The following is a 21,661-nucleotide window of genomic DNA, read 5'->3' on the forward strand; positions in this document are numbered from 1 at the left end:
CCGCAGGCCCACAGCAGGCAGGGAAAGGCCCCGCTCCGCCCTGCGAGCGGCGGCCTCCGCGCACGGCGCCTGCGCCCGCCCGCCCTGCGGAGATGGCGGCGCCGTGAGGGCCCCGCGTCCATCGCTGCCTCCCCGCGCCATGAGGAACCTGCGGCTGCTCCGGGCCGGCGGGCGCCGCTGCGCCGCCGCCACGGGCACCCCGCGGTGCTTCTGCCTCGGTGCCGAGCGCGGCACGGTCCTCGTGGGCTCCCAGTACGGGCTCGTGGAGCTGCGCCCCGGCGGGGACTCGGTGAGAGCCAGGGCTGCGGCTTCGGGGGACAGTGCTCGTGCTTGCCGGCGTGTTGTGGGGGTCAGCTTTGTTTGCAGAGCTGGAATAAAGCGTTGGTTCCTCCGGGAGCGCGGCGGTGTCCGCCGGGAGCTCGCCCGTCTCCCGGTGCGGCGGTGTCTGGGGCGCCCAGACCCTCCGGCTGCGCCCTGCGCCCTCCGCCCTCCCACCGTGCCGCGGGATCGCCGCGCTGTCATCTTGCTGGCTCAAGAGGCCTCCTGTGCCTCTAAAATACTAAATCGGCCTCTTAAGAGCGTGGCTGTGTTTTGACACGCATCACTCACGTGGCTTAGTCTTAAGCATGACCTGGCGAGCAGTGGAATCAGAGACACAAAACAGAACCAAGGAGGCAAAGGGGTAGTGAAGAGCACAGAAGGAAGCTTTTGAAACTGTGCTCTAGGGGGCAAAAAACCCCAACATATCGCTGAAGTAAAATACTGCTACTGAGTTACGAATTGTTAGAGCTGGGTTGCTGTCTTCTCACTGTGCGGCTCTGAGGCATCTAATTCCCTTCAGTACATTCAGTTCTGAACTTAACTTGGCAGAAGAGCTTTGGGGCTTACCAGAGATCTCATTTTCAGAGATTGCTGTACCTTAGTGCACATGCAAATGCTTTTCCTTAGAAATTCTTTTTCATGCTGTGTCTTTGAAGTCTGCATCTCGCCTTAATAATACTGGGACCCTTTAGGCAGCTACTGATGCACCTCTAAATGTTGACACTATGCGGGGAGTTATGAAAAAAGGGTTAAAAGATGATTAGCAAGACAGATTGAAAGTTGCGGTATTGTCATTTATTGTTTGCTTCCTTATATGAGTTTCTCATTGTCTGCCTAGCACTTTTAATGTAAGAGGATCTATCACTGTGGATAAGTGAAGATAAGTTTCCTGGTGCCATTCACACACTCTTTTCTGCTGTTAATGATTTGTGTAACTGCAATAGGATGAAATACACCCATGGATGTCAGTCTGTCATTTCTGCAAAAACCCCACTGAGGTGATGTGTAATTACTAAGTCATTGCTCCCTCTGTGTCAAGGCGACAAGAGAAGTTTCTTTGGTTGAGGAGGGTTTCTTGCCTGAGGATGGAAGTGGCTACATCGTGGGTATCGAAGATCTTCCAGAGCAAGAGTGTGTGTGTGTTGCTACAGCAGCTGGAGACATCCTGCTCTGCAATCTGAGCACGAAGCAGGTAACATTGCAGAAAAGACACAACAGTACTGAGGGATTTCAGAGGGAAGAATGATACTTGTAATTTCTTCAAGGGCAGTAAGTTTGTTGCATACTGAGCTGTGGTTAGTCTCCCTTCTGTGGGCAGACAAGCTGATTTTTGTGGGAGCCTTGAGCAGAATTAAGGACAGAATAGACACACTGTAAAAGAACTGGAATTGAAGTGATGGCTTTTCTGTCCACTGCCCCAGTTCTCTTAAGTTTGCTAGGAGGGCTCTTAGCAAACACCCAGCAGCACAGGATCTGATGGAGAGTGTTACAGAAGCAGGATTTTGCTGAGAGCAGGTGCAGAATAAAGTAATCATTCCTAACTCGTAGTGTAGCTACCTTTTTGTTATCAGTCGATCCAGAACATCATGTTGACATGACTTAACTGAAGAGAGGAGAAAGTGTAGTGTTCTGTGATTTTTGGAACATTTGGAATTAAAAAGCCCTAGAAAACATTAAAGGGAAACTGAAATAGCTGAGCAGATATGGCAGGAACTGAGACACTCGCTTTCTCAGTCTCAGATTTGTACTGTCTTCAGCAGCACCCTCTGAAGTCTGAATCAGCACCCATGATACCAGGCCAACAGTGCAGGTGTAGGTGGGCATGAGATGACAGTGATCTGTCTGGGTTAGCTGTAAGGTTGTGGTTATTTGCAGCTTGCCTGTTTTGATTCTTGTTTGGGTTTGATTTGCAAATACAACTTAAATATGCAATCAGCTGTGTCTGAAAAAGGTGTCCTGGATTGCAACTTAAAACATGTCATAGGGGAATAAAAATTAACAAAGCATGTGATACATGAGACTTTTCTTGCACTGATAGATGCATCAGAGAAGAGGTCTTACTTCAGATTCTTTATTTCAAGGCTTTTTGGCTTACTTTCCAATGTTAAGGTTGTGTTCTTTTGATGCAGTCAGGGCAGCAAGAAAGAAGTCTTTAAAGTTCCTCTGCTTGTTGTGAAACCCTTTCTACATGGGTGATAGTTACTCTGTGCACTGGTGCCCAGTCTCACTTTGTTTACCTGGAAGAGATTGTGACACCCAAGCCTAAATCCTGTAATGGCATCATCTTGCCATGATATATTTATCGTTCTGTTCCATGCCTTTTGCAAGTCGGGATAACACTGTGTGACAGAAGTTCTTTGCCACTGCTGTTATGTGCTCATGATGGCCCAATAAAACTGGCCCGGTTTTCATACACTTTGAAGTTGGTGCAGCTATATACAGTTGTCAAGTTCAGCACCCACAGGCTGATCAGAATTTAACTGCATGTTGGAATTCTCTAGGTGAGAATCATTATATCTGTGTTTTGTGACTAAAGAATTTTTTACCAATGTAATCAGAGGCCCTGTCAGGCAGTATTAGTATTGACACTATATGTGCTGACTTAAGACTGAAAGCTGAGAATAAAACTCTTATTAAAACTGGGTATGGTAGAAAGTGTTAATCTTTAAACATCTGGGCCCTCATACATAAACATTCTGGAACCATCTTTGGTCAGACAGTTTCTTTTGTTTCATAAAGCAAGACTTGTGACTTTTTTAAGTAGGAGGGGATTTCCCTACTTGGTGACTGTTTGCTTTTGTGCTGGAATAGTGCTGCACTCATGTTCCTGCCCCTCTGTGATCTTATTTTGGTCTTGCAGGTGGAATGTGTTGGAAGTGTGGACAGCGGTCTGAGTACTATGAGCTGGAGTCCTGACCAAGAGCTTGTTTTGCTTGCAACAGGTATTAATAGCAGCCTGTAAGCTTCCTGCCTTTGGGAGTGAAACTCATTATGGCCAAAACATAAAACACAGCTAAGTTTTATAGAGAAGAATAAAAAGACAAAGTTATGTCACTGGAACTAGGACTTAAAGCAGGAAAAACCCCTCATCCTATATGTGAGATTTCGTTTCATGATCCATGAGGTGCTTTGGTGATCTAAGCAGAAGCTGCTCAGGTCCAAAAGACTGAGTTTTGTAGCAGAGCTATTAGTCCTTCAGCTCTTTCAAGGAAGTAGATTTGATCTTGCCTCTAAAACATGAAGACTCCTCCTTTGTATCCCCATTTGATTTATTAGTAACAAAAACTGTTTCTTGGCCTTTGGTAGGAAATGTATGTGTCACAGGCCCAAGTTATATATGGGTGTGTCTCACTCAGAAAGTGAAATTAGCCTCAGACTAAACAGAGTCATGGAATGCTTGAGGTTGAAAGGGAGCTCTGGAGATCACCTATTCCAACCACCTTGCTCAAAGCAGGTTACCTAGAGCAAGTTGTAGGGGACCTTTCCCAGTTAGGTTTTGAATATCTCCAAGGTCTGGGATCCCACAACCTCTATGGGCATCCTTTTCCTGTCTGTGACCACCCTCAGAGTAAAAATATGTTTTCTTACAGTTTAAGGGAATTTTCTCTATTTTAATTTGTACCCACTGCCTCTTGTGCTGTCACTCAGCATCACTAACGGTGTGGCTGTGTCCTCTTTGCTGTACCCCGCTTCCCATGTTAAATATTCACACACACTGATGAGATTCCCCTGGAGCCCTCTCTCCAGAGCAGTCTGGCTTCTCTCAGCCTCCACTCATGTGACAGATTCTCCAAGCCCTTAGTAAACATGTGACCGCTTGCAGGACTCATTCCAGTATGTCCTTGTCTGTCTTGTACTGGGAAGCCCAGAAATGGAGTCAGCATTCTGCATGTGTCTCACCAGCACTGAGTAAAGGAGCAGGATCACCTTCCTCAACCTGCTAGCAGCACTCTTAATGCAGCCCAGGATGCTGTTGTCCACATGTGCAGCAGGGGCCTACTGCTAGCTCATTTTCAAGTTGATGTGGCCCAGGACACACGGTTAATATTTTTGGGAAACGCCTCTCCAGCCACTTGGCTCCCAGTCTGTCTTGGTGCCTGAGATGATTATTTTCCATGTGGAGGACATGCCTTTTTTCTTGAGCTTTATGAAGTTCTGGATAGCCCATCTCACCTACATGGCAAGGTCCCTGCGGACAGCAGCAGAACCTGCTGCTCCAGCTGCTGCTTCTCCCAGTTTTGTGTCATCTACAAACTTGCTGAGGTCATTAAGGAAGATGTTAAGCATAGCCTCTGGACACTTGAGGCACACCAGTGGTGACTGCCCTTAAGCTACACTTTTTGCCACTGATAGCAAGCTTTTAAGCTTGGCAGTTCAGCTGCTTTTCAGTGTCCTCTTATCTATGCCATACGTAATGAGTTTGTCTATGATGATGTTGTGGGACACAGCATCAAAAGCCTCATTAGAGTCAAGATAAATGAAATCCACTGTTCTCCCCCTATCCACAAGCTAGTCATCTAATTGTAGGAGGCTCTCAGGATGGTCAGGCATGATTTCCTCTTCATAAATCCATGCTGACTGCTCCCAGTCAGCATGCTGACTGCTCTTCTCCTTCATATCTCAAGAGAAAATACTTCACAGTGCCAGGTACTTGTTTTGAAGATGAAAAGAACTGACTAATGTTAGACAAGGAAGCATGTTTTTGAGTACAAAAATTTGAAAGTGTTTTTCTGTTCCAGTTGTGAGATTTCATGCTTTGAAGGATATGTTCCCTGTAGTACCATATTTTCTATACTCGGGCCCATGACAGAACAATAGGACAACACAGGGGAACGTTGAGTGTTCATTTGCACCAATACTGTATTTAGCATCTGCCTTGCAGGTCAGCAAACACTCATCATGATGACAAGGGATTTTGAACCAATTACTGAGAAGCAAATCCACCAAGATGAGTTTGGGGAAGGTAAGAGGTGCACTGAAATGAAGTTGCCGTAACTGATGTCATTGGTATGTTGTAAGCATGTAAGGAAGTGGAGCTGAGCATTTATGGGTTCCAGGAGACATTTTAGCCTGTAATGTTGCTGGACAGCTGAAGAAGAAAGTCAATACTTTTAGTTGTCAGCATAAATTCAAGTAAGTTCTATGTACTAAAGGACTTTCTGGGCTATGTAACTTTCCTGCAAGATTTTAGAATAAAATTTGGAGTGAAGGTGTGTGTGGCTTGAAGTTGTGGTTGTGTGTATAGTGTACAATAGTGCTGTAAATCTTACACTAAAATGATTACTTCTTCTTCAGGAAAGTTTGTTGCTCTTGGTTGGGGAAAAAAGGAGACACAGTTCCATGGATCAGAAGGGAAACAGGCAGCACATCGCAAACAGACGGTATGATGCTGGGTTTTTTTGTGTCAAGCCCATGCTGTCCCTGGGAGAACATGTGTAATGAGAGTTTCTGTTATTCCTGGGGTGCCAGTTTCCCAAGACCTTTCTGGTAGTTCTCTTCATAGACTGCTTTCTATTTCTGTGTTATCTGAAATCCTGCCTTTTTATCCTCCTCCTAAATCAAGAAAGCAGCTGGGAGTACTTAATACTTTTCATATAGAGCTTAAAGCAAGAAGATTTGCAAGCTCCAGTGCTTGCAGGGGTAAACCCTGCCTTAAATCAGCATGATCAGTTTTGCTGAATGTGTGCTGTATGCTGAAGTTTTCGCACGAGCAAGAGAAATAGCATGCAGTGTGGCTGAAAGCAGCAGAAATAACAGTAGATTGAACTCCCAGAAGACCAGAGAAGAAGGATTTGGGCTACCTGAGCATCAGCTGTGAGGCAGCTCCTTCACATTTTAGCTCTGTGCTCCTTTGTCTGACGCTTCCGTGTTTGAGTCTTGTTTTCTCTACTTTTTGTTTTGTGAAAAGTCAGGCAGCTAAAAACGTATTTTTCTTTTTGTGCTTAAGTTCCAGAATTAAAATCGTTCAGTTAAATTGGTACTGCTGAAAGCTCGAGCGTACAGTGCAGACATGAAACATGGCCTGTTCCAGCTTTACTGTTGGGACAGACAGAACAAAGCTTGTCTGGACAAGGGAAAATATGCCTAGTTTGACAAAGTTAAAGCTTCTGAATAGCTGCCTCTTTATGTGTATTCTGTTGAAATTTCTTTTTTCCTGTGTTCTGTGAAGAGCCCGTTTGCCTTAAAGATCACTACTTCTCATCCCAGCTTCTATCTGCCTTACAGATTGCCTGGATGGCATGCCTTTCTCTTTCCAAGGGGTTGTGACAGTAGTGAACAAATATGTAATGAACAGCATCAGTAATGAACAAATCTCAATTCACCCTTGCGTCCAGCTTATGCTCAGGTGGTCTATAAGTAAAGACCCTTGTGGAGGGGAAGGATAGTGTGTGATCATGTGAAGAAACTGTCATATGCACTTGCAGGAAAAGCAGATTGAATTACTTCAGTTTTAATTCTAGTATTTCCTGAAATAACAATCTAAATAATGAATTTTTAACTTTGTAGCTTTGACACTTTTAACAGATTGATTCCATGCCAAGGCTCTTCAAAGAGCAGCCTGTTTAGACAAAGACAGCATTTGCCTTCCAAAGTTTTGATGCAACTTTCTTTGTGTGACTTCAGGAAGTGTTGCCAACCTCAGCCTGGGATGATGGCAGGCCTCGGGTGACATGGAGAGGAGACGGGCAGTTTGTTGCAGTGAGTGCTGTCTGTCCAGAGACAGGTATGGGACCAGACTTCTTTGGAAAACCAACATGTGTAAGGAGCTTCTTAAGCAGAATCTAGACAAGGCAAGAACTGGCTGGTGTTTGTGGTCTCTTGGCCACTTAAAGCAAGGGTGAGCTGAGCTAGTTAATTGCTCTTTTCTCTGTTCTGATGTTCTCAGAGGCCTTTTATAGACATGATGTTTTGAACACTTTGCAGTTCGCTTTTCAGTTCCTTGAGATGCCAGGAGAGGGTACCACTGCGTAGATACTGTCTGAACTGCTTTTTTCACCAGTGTTAAATTACTGCTCAAGCTTTAAGCAATATCTGATAGGCTCTCAGTGCCAAATGGGTGAACATGTTTGGGGTGGTATATCCACTGTCCCTCATACCAGCAGTTTAGCATTGCACACTGTTTTTTTAAATGCTGGTAAATACTTTTCCCTTGTTTTAGCCCTGAAGCCAAAGAGGTGATGAGCATATGCATTTGTTGTAAGACTGTAACTGATATCTTCCATGATAAATGCTACTTTTTGAAAGCTTAAATATACTGGTCAACATATTGAACTGCACTGCTCTTCCACAAGTTTGGGCTTTTACCTTCAGTACTTCAGATTGGGAGGATCTTGAATGTATACAAAGATTTTAACATTTCCATGGTGAAAGCTGGAGGAGGAAACTAGTATGACTGAACTAAATCAGACTGCAATTCCTAACTCGGTTCCTTTAGTCACTCAGTTACAATGGGAGAACTGCCTGAGACAGAATGCTTAGCCCTCAAGGTGTACAGGAGAAATCTCCTTTTTATGCATGCATCAAAATTTGCTCTTCTGCCCTCATAAAATCAGGTGTTTTCCTAGAGCTTTGTCTCATTGCGCTCTCAACCTGTAGGTGCTCGGAAGGTCAGGGTGTGGACCAGAGAGCTTGTGCTGCAGTCAACAAGTGAGCCTATCTCAGGATTACAACAAGCACTGTCCTGGAAGTGAGTAATAAAGCAGTCTGCATGGTGGTAGCAGTGTTGCTTTTTATTCCCTGGTCACCGTCTTTGATCAGCATCAATTTAATTTCTTCTGTGTTTGTTGATTTTTCCCAAAACTTGAAGAAAGCCACTTTGTGATTCAGCATGAGAAAGAGTGGCGCCTTAAACCTTGAAAAGTCTGATACTTGTGTTACATGTGGGAAGAAGGGCCAGATTGTCTGCATAGTGGGTTGGGACTCAACTGTATAAATAGGAATATTACAGGTCCCATTGCCAGTGCTGACATTTACTTGCTCCCCTGCAGATGCCATGAGCTCAGGAAAATGTCTCTGCTGGACCTATGACTTTGTCTGCACAGTGCTGAGGAAAACACATCCTCTGCTGCCCTTTTCTTCGTGTTGCTGGAGAAAATGTGAAATGATTGGTGTTTAAATGACAGCTAGTGACTGTGTGAGCAATGACTCTTCATTTGGCTCTTTTTTAAGGCCTTCTGGAAACCTGATAGCATCTACACAAGAAAAACCCAACAGACAGGATGTGGTTTTTTTGGAGAAAAATGGACTTCTTCATGGCGAATTCACCCTCCCATTCCAGAAAGGGCAAGTCAAAGTAAGTTCTGTGTCTGGCCTTCTTTGGTGAGAGTGTGGTGGAGAGGAGGACTAGATCTTTTGCAGATACTAGGAGGAAGTTTTTAACTTAACACTTAGTGCCTTTTCAGAAGTGATCTGAAAAGATAACAGTGAAGAAGCCCACGGAGAAGATGCAATGCCCTCTGTGAGCACACAGTAGAGAGACATGTAGTACATGGTGATTGTAGCACTGGGGTGCTGCTGGGCCCTGTATGCTTTCTGTCAGGCAAATGATTCATAAGTGCTGTTCAGCATGCCAGCCATTGCAAGAGTCCCAAGTAAGAGAAGTGAGAAGCTACTGCTAGGATGTTACTTAAGCTTCTGCCTTTGGATTTTGAGAGGCCTTTTGGCAGATGCTTTCTTAGTGCCAAGGAAAGCAAAGAGAACACTGCTGTCATGTCTGTGGCCTCTTCAGCTGTGGGGTTCTCAGGATCCCTTGCTCCAGCTATCAGGAGCTTTGCAATACAGGAGGGCTGTGTTTGTCTGTTAACCCGTGCACCTTACATTATTGAAGATAAAGAACAACTCCTGGTCTTGCAAACAAGGTGGGAGCAACAATATCAGTAAGAGCCATGTTTGTGTCTGCAGGTTAATGAACTGCTTTGGAATGCAGATTCCACAGTCCTGGCTGTCTGGCTGGAAGACCTGAAGGTGGAAAACTCCAACCCAAAGAGTTATGGTGAGAGCACTATGTGCGGCTCTGGCTCTTACAGTTGCCTGCAAGTGTGGTCAGGAGTGGGTACTTATCTGCAAGTTAGGAGGCACTGTGGAGGCTTACCAATGGCTTTGAGACTGCAGTGCTGGTGTCATGGTTTAACCAAGCCAGCAGCCAGCAGCCAAGCCCCACATAGTCACTCACCCACCTCCTCACCAGCACCAGCAGGACTTCGGAGAGAATCAGAAGGGTAAAAGCTAGAAAATTCGTGGGTTGAGATGAAGACAGTTTAATGGGGAAAACAAAAGCTGTGCGTGCCAGAAAAAGCAAAGCAGGGAATTAATCCACTGCTTCCTATGGGCAGGCAGGTGTTCAGCCATCCCCAGGAGAGCACAGCCCCATCACTTGTAGTGATTATGTAGGAAGACAGACACTTTCTCTCCAAACATCCCTTCTTTCTCCTTCTTCTCCCCATTTTATATACTGAGCATGGTGCCATGTGGTATGGAATATCCCTTTGGTCAGTTTGGGTCACCTGCCCTGGCTGTGTCTCCTCCCAACCTCCCAGGCACCCCAACTTCCTCACCGGTGTGGCAGTACAAAAAGCAGAGAAGGTCTTGGCCTCTGTGTAAGCCCTGCTCAGCAATAACAAAAACATCTCTATATTATCAACCCTGTGTTCAGCACAAATCCAAAATACAGCCCCATACTAGACACTATGAAGAAAATTAGCTCTACCCCAGCCAAAACCAGCATAGTTGGTCAGGAAGAACTGATAGTTCAGCCTGAGCTCAAAGCAACTGCAACTGGAAGTGGTATGAATGGAATGCTAAAGGTGTGAACCCTTCATGGAACAAGGGTACCTTCTCACAAGGTAGGTCAATGAATTCTGAGATTGACTCTTCTGCACAAAGTCTGTTGTTAAGCTTTCTTGTGCTGGGTGTTTGTGACACAGCTCATGGACTGAAGGCCAGAACTGTTATTTTCATTGCACATAACCCACCCCTAGAAGAGCAGTGGTGGTGGGGAGGAAGAGTTTGAGCTGGAGTACTAGTCTGTAGTAACCGTTTGTTTTTCTTACAGTTCAGCTGTGGACCACAGGAAACTATCACTGGTACCTGAAGCAAAGCCTACATTTTGGTAGCTTGGAGGAAGATCGGTTGGTGTCACTGCTATGGGACCGAGAGGACCTGTATAGACTGCATATACTCTGCCAGGGCTGGCATTACCTCTCCTATGACTGGCATTGGGCCACAGACCATGGGACGGGGGAGAACGGTCAACATGTGGCAAATGTGGCTGTCATAGATGGAGGTAAGCAGTGGGACAGCTTTGCAGCTCTAGAGTTAGAAGAGGTGGTGTAGCCTTTTGTATGCAGGCTGGATGGGATTATGGTTCTTTTACTGTTGTTTCTATAAAGCTGTTACTGAGGGGGTCCGTGTAATTGGTGGAAGCCTCAGAGGTGGGTCAGTGAAGTTAACTGCTAAGAGCACAGCAAATATTTTCCTGTAACATTATTCCTACTACCAGTAAAGAACCCAACAAGAGCCTCACTAACATTTGGAGTGGGACCCAGCCTGGATTTTCTTCTCTTGTTTTTTTCCACAGATAAAGTGCTTGTCACAGTGTTCCAGCATGCTGTGGTGCCTCCACCCATGTGTACCTATGAGCTTCAGCTGCAACAGGCAGTTAATCAGGTTGCATTTCACACAGATCCCAAACACAGTGGGGACATGGCTGTCCTGGATGCTGATAACAGGATCTCTGTGTACAGATATGGTGAGAGCATGTTGCACAACCTTGTTGAAAGAAAGCCTGTGTTCCTGAGAGCAGTACCCTGAGGGACTAGTAGGGTGGTAGCCAGTCAAACCTTTAATAGTTAGGAACGAGGCATGTTTGGTTTATTTGTGGGTTCAAGCTCTGCTCTCATGTCCAGTAGTTTGGGTGACAAAGAAGCATTTTGGTGGTGCATTGACTTTGTGAGAAGACTGTTAAGTACTTGTTTGCTGGTAATATCCCCCTGACTAGCTTCAGCTTGAGTGCAGCACACGGTATCTTGTGTAATCTGTTCTGATGGCATGTTGCTGATTGGCACTGGAGATGTCTGAGAATCTTCCCAAAGCAGTCCTACATACAGTGTGCTGTGAGGAAACAGGCTGTTACTGCTGTCTCTGTTTTGTACTGTAACCTCGCAAGGTAACTGTCTGCTCCAGAGTGAGTGTTAATGAGAATTATGTGTTGGCTGTACAAGCAGGAATGGAGTTGTCTGACTTTTTTAATAGTTTGATGTAGTTTGATCTACTTTTGATAAGATTGAAGCTGGAAGGGGCTCTCTTGAGAGGATCTCTCTAAACTCTGCTTTGTTCTGCTTTGTGTTTGCTAGGACAGAGTACAGTGAATGACCCTACTGTCAAGTTAGGAGCTGTGGGTGGAAATGGATTTAAAGCAGCTGTGGAAACACCATACCTGGATAAAACCTACAGGTAATGTAGAACTAATACAGCTGTAGTGTCGAGAAGAGTGTTGTGCCTATCTGGGTGCTTTAGAGGTCACAGCTCTGAGCACTTGTCTCAAGATTTTTAAGAGGTTGTCAGATAACATGGTTTCATTTTGTTGACACTGTGGCTGCAACTAGTGCTGAGAAGTGCCCTTGACTGAGGTCCCTGTCTGGTGGAAGCAGTGACTCTCAGTGCCAGTCCTGAGATAGCCTTTCCTGTGCCCAGTGCTGCAGTTGGTCTCTGGGAGCAGGAGCACAGTTTCCAGGCCCATGATTATGGCACACTAAACAACTGAGTTGCTTGCATGGCAGACAGTGACAAGGTTAAAAATCTCACTCTGCTCTTCATTTGTTCCTTGAGGCAGTTGGCATGGAAGCAGTACTACCTAGGGAAAGCAAAAGGAGCTTCCTAGTTCTCATCCTTTGCCTCCAGCCCAGCCTGTGGCAGGATTCATGCTTTGGGTGTCTGTGTTTCTGCACTGGAGCCTTCCCAGCCACACTGCATGTCTGAGCAGCCAGGCTGGCTGTGCCTAGGAAGACCTTTGCCTCTCCAGTGAGGTGGCTTACTGAAATCAAGTTCCATTTGCTTCCCAGTCTCTCTTATTTTGTGACAGGGTTGATGTGGGCCGTGAAAACGGTGAAGTGATGGATCCCCTGGGGCTCCGATTTCTCACCTGGCTGCCAGATGGCAGCTTCCTGGTGGTTGGTCAAGGTCATCACGCTGCTCAGTCTGTCCTTCACCATCTCACTGCAGTGCCTCACGTGGCTGGAGCTGAGGAACAGCGCCTGAATTTACGGTACTAGAGATCTGTCAGCTGTGGCTGAAGTCTGAGAACACCTCTGGACAGCCTCTTATTAGACTGCAGCCTGGAGGCTGTGGGTTGGGGAATTTGACTCCCTTCCTGCAGAAGAACCAAACAGCTCATTAAACTGCCTACTGGTCAGCACTTGGGTGTAGTCCTAATGCCTACACTCAGCCCAACAGCAGTGTGCATGCTAACATGCCTGTGTCAGTACAGGATAGCTTTGTTCCCTTGAATTCCAGGCCCTCAGGGCAGGAGGATGGGATGTGACACTGTATTCCCACCATTATCAAGATCCAGAAGGGGACTAGTAGCCCTTGTGACTGCTTTTCTCCTCCTCCTCACCTGCTGGTTTTGTGGGGCCAGTTGAATTAAAACAGATCACAAAAAAAAAAAAGCCACTTGGGGTACAGAAATAGGCTTCACAGAGATCTGGAGAGTTGCTTTCTGCAGCACTCACACAGCGAAGACAGGCTGATTTACATATGAACTGTAGAACAGAACAAAAGAAGTGTGGGTTTCGGAATGCTGCAGGCATGCAGACAGTATCCAGCACAGTTAGGCAAATGCCTGTTGGCTGGAGTTGCTGGTGCTCTGTGGTGCCCATGTCAGCTGGCACAGGTGTGAAAAGACTGCAGAAGATCCTTACTTGAACAAAGTATCTGTCCGTGCTGGAAATATGCATCTTTCCATCTGGCCACAAGAAAGGTGGGATATAGGTTTTAAGTGTATCTCTTGTAACTGATATTCTGTGTCTTCCTCTGTCTTGCTTCAGGTTGTCTACGCCTGTAGATGGAGAAGTGATCAGCCTGTACTGCAGCCCAGTGACCAAAACTGTAGCTCTGCAGCTGGCTGATAGACAGATCCTAAAATACCTGTGGGGTAAGCTGGGCCCTGTTAAAGTACCTGGTCTTAGCTGTAGTTATTACAGATTTTTTAAAAGGTTTAGTGAGATGATTTGACTTTCAGGGGCTTGACTGACTCTTGCTGGGTAGTTGGTGCTGCCTTTCATGCTCCCTCTGCTCCCAGAAATGGGGTGAAATGAGTGATTTGTGTGAGAAAGCAATTAACATTGTTAACTTTTTAAATGTATGTATGTATTTGTGTATGTATTTATGTATGTGGGTACGTGTTTATATATTTATATTTACACACATATATGTATATATGCACACACACAAAGTTCAGTGCTGACTGGCTGCCACATCCTTGGTACTTCTCTCTCATTCCATGGTGGAATAAAGGTGCTACTGAGCCCCAGAAGTTAATGCCTTCTTGTCTCCTGAGCCTGAACTTCCGTCTCGGCATTCCTCCCCTCTGTCAGATAGTGTAGCTTATTCCCAACTCTGATTTTCTTGTGCCATGTGGTTTTCATGTCTGAATTTTTGATTGGCTGGAAAACAATTCAATCTTCTTTTCTTCTCAGAGGCTTCTACTCCAGTCCTTGAGCCCTGGCGGACGAGCAGTGGCTCTGCTGTTCAGTTCCCCTATCCTTGTGTTCAGACTTCTATCACAAGGATCAGTGATGAAGTAAGTGAGACTGTGAGCAGATTAAATTCCTGACTCAGTTGTTCTCTGTGTCAAAAGTGCACCGTGATCCTCTGCACAGGGTCCAATGATACTTCTTTCAGGCGTTTCTCATAAGGCCCTGTGCAGACCTGAGAGCATATCTTTCCTTGCCTTCCAAACCATTTCTGATGGATTGCAGTTTAACACCCAATCACCCCAATCTATTACTATAACAAATAATGTCATTGAAGAGCAAGAAATTTCAGATGGAAAATTTCCAGCAGTCGCTGCCATGCTCTGGTTGAAAGGAGTATTTTGCTCGGTTTTATATGAACTTAACCTATTAGCAAATATGGCTGCACTGAGTTACTCAGATCTCCTACTGCTGGTGTTTCCTATTGGTGATGGTTTCTTGATAGCTGCAACAGCTTTAAGAATGAATGAATGAATGAATGAATGGCTGTTTTGCTGATAGTTTCAGGGTTTCTTTTGTTCAGTGTGCATCCCAGTGAGTGCTGCTTTGCTATACTCTGCTGCGTTTCCTCTGGTATTTTGCACCAAAGTGCTGCTGAATAGAAAAACCTAAATATCTGGTGCGGTTTCTGCTTCTGTTTTATGACTGTGCAGTTGCAGGGTAGGCGAATTTTCAGCCAACACTTTTTAAAGATGTTTAACTTTGAGCCCTACTGGAATAGAGCTTGCATGCATTCCTGTGCAGCTTCTGTAAGTAATTCACATGAGGTACTTGTTACCTAATTGTAAGGTACTTCAATCCAGTGCTTGTCAGTGTTGTAAAATACCGGAGGTTGTGATGCTGATAGCTCATAGTTTTCATCCTTTTTATTACAGGAGGTGATCCTGGGTCTCACAGATCGGTGCCGGTTTTTTGTTAATGATGTTGAGGTACCAAAGATTTTGTCCCTTGTTGCATCCTCTTTTCTTCTGCCAAAGGCAGCTTTCCTGTTCTGGTCTATACAATGATAAACTTCATTTTTCTACAGGTTGCTTCCAACATCACCTCATTCACAACATACAATGAGTTTTTGTTGGTGACAACCAGCTCCCACACCTGTCAGTGCTTCTGCTTAAAGAACTTATCCGTGAAAGGTAAATATCAGCAGTGTTTGCCTGCTGCTGGTAGCTCATGGCCATTGTCTGGGAAGGCAAGATGTCCCCATTTTTCACATCCAAACCTGCTGTATTTGGGTCCCTCAAAGGAACTGCTTAAGAGACAAGAGTAAGAGAGCTGCTTTCAGAAATCTATCAGAGAGCAAGAAATGCAGGGAACTGACTTTATATATCACATGCTTCTCACAAGGAGCAGTATTTGTCCTGTAGTTGTTGTCCCTTCACTATTTTCAAAAGCTTAGCCCTGAATTCACTCCCTCCCCTCCATGTCCAAAAAAAGAACAGTCTGTGTGCTATTTGTGGGGGTATGGTAGAGAAGGGATTACTGTAGAAAGAGTTTCTGGTGGTATCTGGCTCTGAGAAGTATGATGACCTCGGTAAAGGCAGGATGACAACGTAATAGTGCTTTACACCTTTCTGTGCTTCTCTCCTCTGCTCTGTTGAGCTTTGTGATCCTCTTGTATAAAGGACATAGCTCTGCTTTGTGTACAGGTACAGCGGGGATTGGCACTGAGAGGTTCTCATCCTGTCAGGAATTGTTGGTATTGTTGACTCGGTCCAGTACAAACTTGTAGAGCTACACAGCAGGGCCTTACTGGGGCACTGTGCTGCAGCGTGCCCTGTGCTGATAAATATGTTGTCTTAGCCCTTCAGGCTGGCCTGAGCAGTGCTGCTGCACCCAACAGTGAGACCCTGCGCAAGGTGGAGCGAGGGTCACGCATCGTCACCGTCGTTCCCCAGGACACAAAGGTTGTGCTGCAGGTCAGTGCTCTGCCCGTGTCTGCTGAGCTCTGCTGTCAGGGTGTGTAGGGGGCCGTCTCAGTGGGCAGCACCTGGCCATCATGCAAACAGCCCTGTAGTGCTGCAGCACAGGCAGCTGGGTGTGAACAGAACTGGGAAGGACGATGCAAATTCTTAATGGCTAAGGTAGCGTAGTGCTGCATATTGTGGCTTCTCACCATGAATCTCAAACTCACTTCTAGGACTTGCTAGCAGCCCTTCATTAGCCTTGGCACTAAGTTTGTCTGAAGTGCTGAGCTCACTCTTCAGAACCAGCAGAGATTTAGAGAATGGAGAAAGATGTCATTTGAGAGGCACCACTGGAAATGTGGAGCCCGACATCCTCCTTGGAGCAGGGCTAACCTGAATAACCTGATCAGATTGCTCTGAGTCTTGCCTGATTGAGAGGAGTCTAGCCTCCTGACGAAAGAATGTTTCTGAACTGAGAAGAATTCTCAGATATTTTTCCATGGTCACTGAAATTGCATGTCCTTTGAAGTGCACAAACAGGCCCATGCACCTGCAAGTAGCAGACAGGCCTAGAAAACTGGCAAGTCCTCACTTTGCCTACAGTGTAGGCAGAATAACAAATAAGTAACTGTGTGAATCTTGTGTTATAGATGCCAAGAGGAAATCTGGAGACTGTTCACCACCGAGCTCTGGTTCTTGCCCAGATTCGGAAGTGGCTAGACAGGTAAATGGCACTGGTGTATCTGGGTCTTCTTTCCCCTGGTCTGAGCTGTTGGAGGCTGACTGACCTGGAAAAGAGGGGGAGGCTAAACTCAGGGGAATTGACCTTATTAGAAGGAACGAAACAGTTTCTGGGGCTACCAGCTAGAAGTCCATCTTTCAGCAGTGCCAGGTCCTTCTCACTTCACCACTGAAGGGTTTATTACATGTGCAGAGATTGTGTGGGTGGGAGAAATCATCTGCTTCATTCTCCAGACTTCTCAATTACTTCATGATGAAGCTGGCTGTTTTCCATTTTTTACTTAATTCACTTACACTGAAATTTTCTGAAACAGAAGTTGATCCATTAGGTTAAAATGTAGCACTCTCTTTTTATGAGGAGAAAATAATGCAAGTTACATACTGCTTCATCGACCTGGCACGCTGGTGTGTCCCAGTGCAAGGGCTGGCAATGAACAGTGCTGACTTTGCATATTTTTTCAGGAAGGCAATCTACACAGCTTATAGCATGGGCTGTTCTCTTCCCTCTGGTTTTGCGCTTGGCTCTAGTCAGTTGCCTTTATTTCCGGATATTGCATCTTATCCACTATGTAAACTGTCCACCTTGACTCATTCCTCTAGGCTTATGTTCAGGGAAGCTTTTCAGTGTATGAGGAAGCTGCGAATCAACCTTAATCTTCTCTATGACCACAATCCCAAGGCAAGTATGCCCAGTTCTATTGTGGTGTTTGGCATCCTAATCTACCCTAGAATCCACCACTGTTGAACACTGGGTTCAAAAGAGTAGGTGGTGCTTTCAGGAGAGGTGGCTGCCCTGCACTGCTCTGCACTGCGACATCATCATGCAGGCAGATTAGATTTAGCATTTCCTTCACCCTGTACTTTCAGAGAAAGTCTCTGAATTTTTTCTTGTACTTAATGTACCAAGAATATTCAGAGTAACAGTGGTAATACTCTTGTTCATTTCAGGTATTTCTGGAAAACACAGAAACCTTTATCAGGCAAATAGATTCTGTGAACTACATCAACTTATTTTTCACAGAACTGAAGTGAGTATAATTCTGCAAATGGAACATGCATGTAGTCAGTGGTGGTACATAATTTTGTCAAAATATTGGCAGGTCTTCAGTGTGGGTGCACGGAGTCAGAAATCTGGCATGTTGAGTCATAAAGGCCCGAGTTTCAGAGACAGTGTGTCTTGTTGGGAATTCCAGCTTGCAGGCAGCCATTAGATTTTTGCAGCAAGGAGTTAATACATTGTCCGACTGCTTTGACTTGTCTTCTGGTTTGCTGTCCAGCAGTAAATGAGAACAGAAAGTTTTGTTCCCACATAAAGAGGAGCAAGATGGCACTGCTTATCTAGAGCCTGAGGCAAAGATACTTGCTTGGATTTCCAAATCAGGTCCCCTGACTTCTTTCTTAAGGTTGAGTGATGTCACTCTAAGGCATTGGTAGCTTCAGGACTTCTGAAGCTTGCTGAAGTAATTGTTTAGGAGCTGGAGCTATCACATTGCTGTTCTATTTTATTTTCAGTTTTGACCTGACCAGAAATAATAGCAAATGTCTTATTTTTCAAAAGTGCTCAGTGGATAAATCCATACTGGATTTAGTAGCAGACAGTTGTATCTTGTAAATCTTGTTTACTGGTTGGGGTTTTTTTGTGCAACTGAAGTAGTTGTTCTGACCATTTGTTGGGTTTTTTTAATGCCTCTCTTGGCTGACAATCAGTTGGGACTGATAAGAGATTTTGGAGAGCTTTCTGGTAGAGTGGCAGGCTGTGTGTCAGTACAGCATGACAGCTATCTTATTGAGTAGTAATTTTCTACATGCATTTGTGTTTCTTAATGTTATTGTCTTTGTTCTGGGTTGTCTGATGGACACTGCTGTTATTCATGTCATCTGTTTTTATTTAGAGAAGAAGATTTCACAAAGAGCATGTACCCATCTGTGAATGGTAGCAGTAATACCCAACCACGCCAGCATTCTGATCAGAAGAAAGTTAACCTCATATGTGATGTGTTGAGAGTTGCCATGGAACACATTGACCCTCAAAAGTGAGCCCTTTCTTCTTGTAGGTGAAGGGAACCATTAGGGAGATTTCTAGTAAGTCACTGGCAGAAAGCAAAGCTGTCTTTGACATCAGTTATTTTGCTTCAGGTTCTCTGAGATGAGCTTGTGCTCCACAAAACTTAGGTATACCATACCTTCCTTCTGCTGAGGATGCTGTCCTGGAAACCACAGCATCTGATAATTCCACACATAGCAAAACAGCATTTTACTACCAGAATTAAAATAATAGATGCAGGATGCTTATAAGGGTTCAAGAAGTACAATCTGTTTAGGATCAGTGTGGTATGGGGGTGGAGAGACATGATCAAGATTCCCGTATCAGTGGGTTGCTGACTGTTTGAAGCAGCTGGCCTTTTGCAGAGATCTCAGCTGTTTCATTTGAGACTGAATTGTTTTGTAAATCATCAGCTGCATATTTCTGAATTATTAGCTTTTTGGTAGCCATCTTCCTTGGATGAATCAACACCAGACAAGGATAAAAGGTGGGGAAATGGGATAATAGCAGTGTTTAGTGAAACAGTGTTAAACTATGGGCAGCTTACATGTTAAACAGTGGATAGAGGAGCAACAGGTGGTGAGTTGCTGCTGAGCCCTGAGAATTTAGACACTTTTCAGCAAACTGTTTCAGAAAACAAAGCATGTCCTTAGCTGGAAAGCTGTTTTGAAATAGTAACTCTGAAATGTATCGAAGTAAAAATAACATCCTACAAAGCTTTCATTTTATAAAATAGGCTATTTTCATGCCAAATTTCCTTTTGAAAACTGTCCAGCTATCTGAACTTTCAGAGAGACGTGCATTCTCTTCATTATGCTGGCTGGCATGGTAAGGAAGTTCATTGTACTCAAAACAAACCTCCAGCTTTGTGACATGTTTGAGGAGTCATGCTGAGTTGAAAAACCTTTCTGGTATATTCTGTTCTTTTCCCATGTTTCCTACCTTCCTTTAGAAAGGTCTGAGAAGTTTCTTTTTTTTTTTTTACTAAAACATAAATTAGAACTTGCAAAAACCATGTTAAAGAAGGAATAAGCAGTGTTTGCCTTCTCACTTTTTCATTCACTACTTCCCTTTTTTTCAGATACTGCCTATCAATACTGACAGCACATGTAAAGAAAAGTCCACCAGAACTGGAAATTGCTCTCCAGAAGGTTCATGATCTTCGAGGTTTTGTATCAAGAACTCAAAAGTTTTGAAAATGGGTGGTTTGCAGGAGCTTTCTGTTAAGGAAACTTCCCTGTCCAACCATCCAAGAGCCACTCTGGCAGTCACACTCACACCACCTGAGCTGGGACTGAAGCCCCTTTGCAGCTACACACCCCAAACTCACACAGTCAGATCAGGTTTCCTTACCAGCTTAACCCCAGGTGTCGCACAGGAGAGTCTCAGATGTCCAGATCCTTAAAATAATTTAATCTTGGTGCAATAGCTAAATAACAAAATAACAACTCAAGCCGGTGCCTGTGAGAAGGGACCCTGAACAAAGGACCCCCTGGCCTACAAGAGCTTTTATACCCTCACAGTCTCTCCCCACAGAAGTATGGTGGTCCTCAGCTCCTGCTGTGTCTCCAAGTGTCTGGTCTCGTGGCTGGGCCACAGGTCCCCGGGCCCAAAGGGCTGGCAGTTCATGGCCCCCAGAGCTCAGCCTGCAGCTCCCACTGCAGCTGCACACCGAGCTGCCTGCTCTGAATGCATTCCTCAGCACTTTCATTTGTTAGCATGGCTCACCCAGAAAATTATTTGAAGGTGACTGTTTATGGAGTCAGCCAGAAAACAAATGTACTTGAAACTTCTATGTGTTTAGGTACAGCAGCCTATCAGCTAAGATATGCTCCTGTACATGCCCTGAGCTCATCCTTTTATCTAGGTTTGTCAGCAGATACCCCAGAGTTGGACCTGTTCTTGGTTTCCAGTTGGAACTCTAGTTCTCCAAGCATGGGATAGGGAGTTCCTATTCTGGGTCCTAGTGTCTCAGGCTGGCAAACCTTTATTTTGTGCTGATGCTTCTAAGTTGTCACAGTTGCACATTTAAGAATTTACTGTGCATGGGATGGTTCTTGAAGTTGCCCAGGAAAGGCAAAGTAACCCCTTCTGCAAGACAGAATAAGCTGTTAGTTTGAGGGTCCCTGTCTGATGTCAGGGTTGTGCTTGAGGATGCATCCTTCCTTCACATCAGGGTTCCACTGCTGGTGGTGTAACAGATCATATCATAGCTTCTTTATCTTGTTACAGAAAGCGTTACTCCAGATATCAAAGCTGTGAGTGCAGAAGAAGCACTGAAGTACCTGCTTTTCCTTGTGGATGTCAACGAATTGTATGAGTATTCCTTGGGGACATATGACTTTGATTTAGTCATCATGGTGGCAGAGAAGTCTCAAAAGGTCTTCGCTTATAGTTCCAGTGAAGGAACTAATTTTTTGCTTTTTCAAAGGTTCTTTGCAATCTGTAGATGAGAGTGCATTTTCTGTTAGTAATGGCTCTACCCAGGCAGGATTCCAGTTGCTCAGAAGTCCTATGTGTGCTTAGGGTGGTGCTCAGAAGCTGTCACATCTCTACATCCCTTAGTACTTCTTGAGCACAGCTTTGGAATCTTGTACTCAAGATGAAATAGTGTTCTTCTAGAGCAGTGGGGTAAAATACCTCTGGGGAAGGGAGGGACTGGTGTCTGAAGTGTTGTGACTGCATGACTTCCATTCCCAGCTCTGTACTCTTGCCATTCTTGTTTATTTAGTGGTGCTTATGATAGCAGTGTGTATCTTCACAAAGGTTTAATGTGAAGTCTCTGAGTGGAAATGCCCATCAGGATCTGCAGAGTTTCCTAATGTTACAGTAAAGGCTGCTGTCCATCAGTTAGAACACCCTATTCATGTTAATGGGTTTTATGACCTTTGGTGTGGGGG

General features: G+C 44.9%; 1 protein-coding gene across 1 annotated transcript in view; it reads left to right on the forward strand.

The window, feature by feature from the left end:
* Positions 1-74: 74 nt before the first annotated feature.
* Positions 75-21,661, forward strand: part of ELP1 (elongator acetyltransferase complex subunit 1) — a 31,348-nt gene continuing 9,761 nt past the window's right edge. Inside the window, exons 1-24 of the mRNA XM_064641964.1 lie at positions 75-289; positions 1,361-1,513; positions 3,182-3,263; positions 5,204-5,284; positions 5,617-5,702; positions 6,946-7,045; positions 7,918-8,008; positions 8,491-8,614; positions 9,223-9,313; positions 10,373-10,603; positions 10,898-11,068; positions 11,673-11,772; positions 12,401-12,583; positions 13,365-13,471; positions 14,016-14,119; positions 14,948-15,001; positions 15,100-15,205; positions 15,873-15,988; positions 16,627-16,700; positions 17,318-17,396; positions 17,666-17,745; positions 18,610-18,750; positions 19,843-19,928; positions 20,994-21,142. Of these exons, the coding sequence (XP_064498034.1) occupies positions 140-289; positions 1,361-1,513; positions 3,182-3,263; positions 5,204-5,284; positions 5,617-5,702; positions 6,946-7,045; positions 7,918-8,008; positions 8,491-8,614; positions 9,223-9,313; positions 10,373-10,603; positions 10,898-11,068; positions 11,673-11,772; positions 12,401-12,583; positions 13,365-13,471; positions 14,016-14,119; positions 14,948-15,001; positions 15,100-15,205; positions 15,873-15,988; positions 16,627-16,700; positions 17,318-17,396; positions 17,666-17,745; positions 18,610-18,750; positions 19,843-19,928; positions 20,994-21,142 (2,739 nt within the window). The 5' untranslated portion in view covers positions 75-139. The remainder of the gene's footprint in view (positions 290-1,360; positions 1,514-3,181; positions 3,264-5,203; positions 5,285-5,616; positions 5,703-6,945; positions 7,046-7,917; positions 8,009-8,490; positions 8,615-9,222; positions 9,314-10,372; positions 10,604-10,897; positions 11,069-11,672; positions 11,773-12,400; positions 12,584-13,364; positions 13,472-14,015; positions 14,120-14,947; positions 15,002-15,099; positions 15,206-15,872; positions 15,989-16,626; positions 16,701-17,317; positions 17,397-17,665; positions 17,746-18,609; positions 18,751-19,842; positions 19,929-20,993; positions 21,143-21,661) is intronic.

The sequence above is a fragment of the Pseudopipra pipra genome, chromosome Z (genome assembly GCF_036250125.1).
Source record: "Pseudopipra pipra isolate bDixPip1 chromosome Z, bDixPip1.hap1, whole genome shotgun sequence".
Lineage (NCBI taxonomy): Eukaryota > Metazoa > Chordata > Aves > Passeriformes > Pipridae > Pseudopipra > Pseudopipra pipra.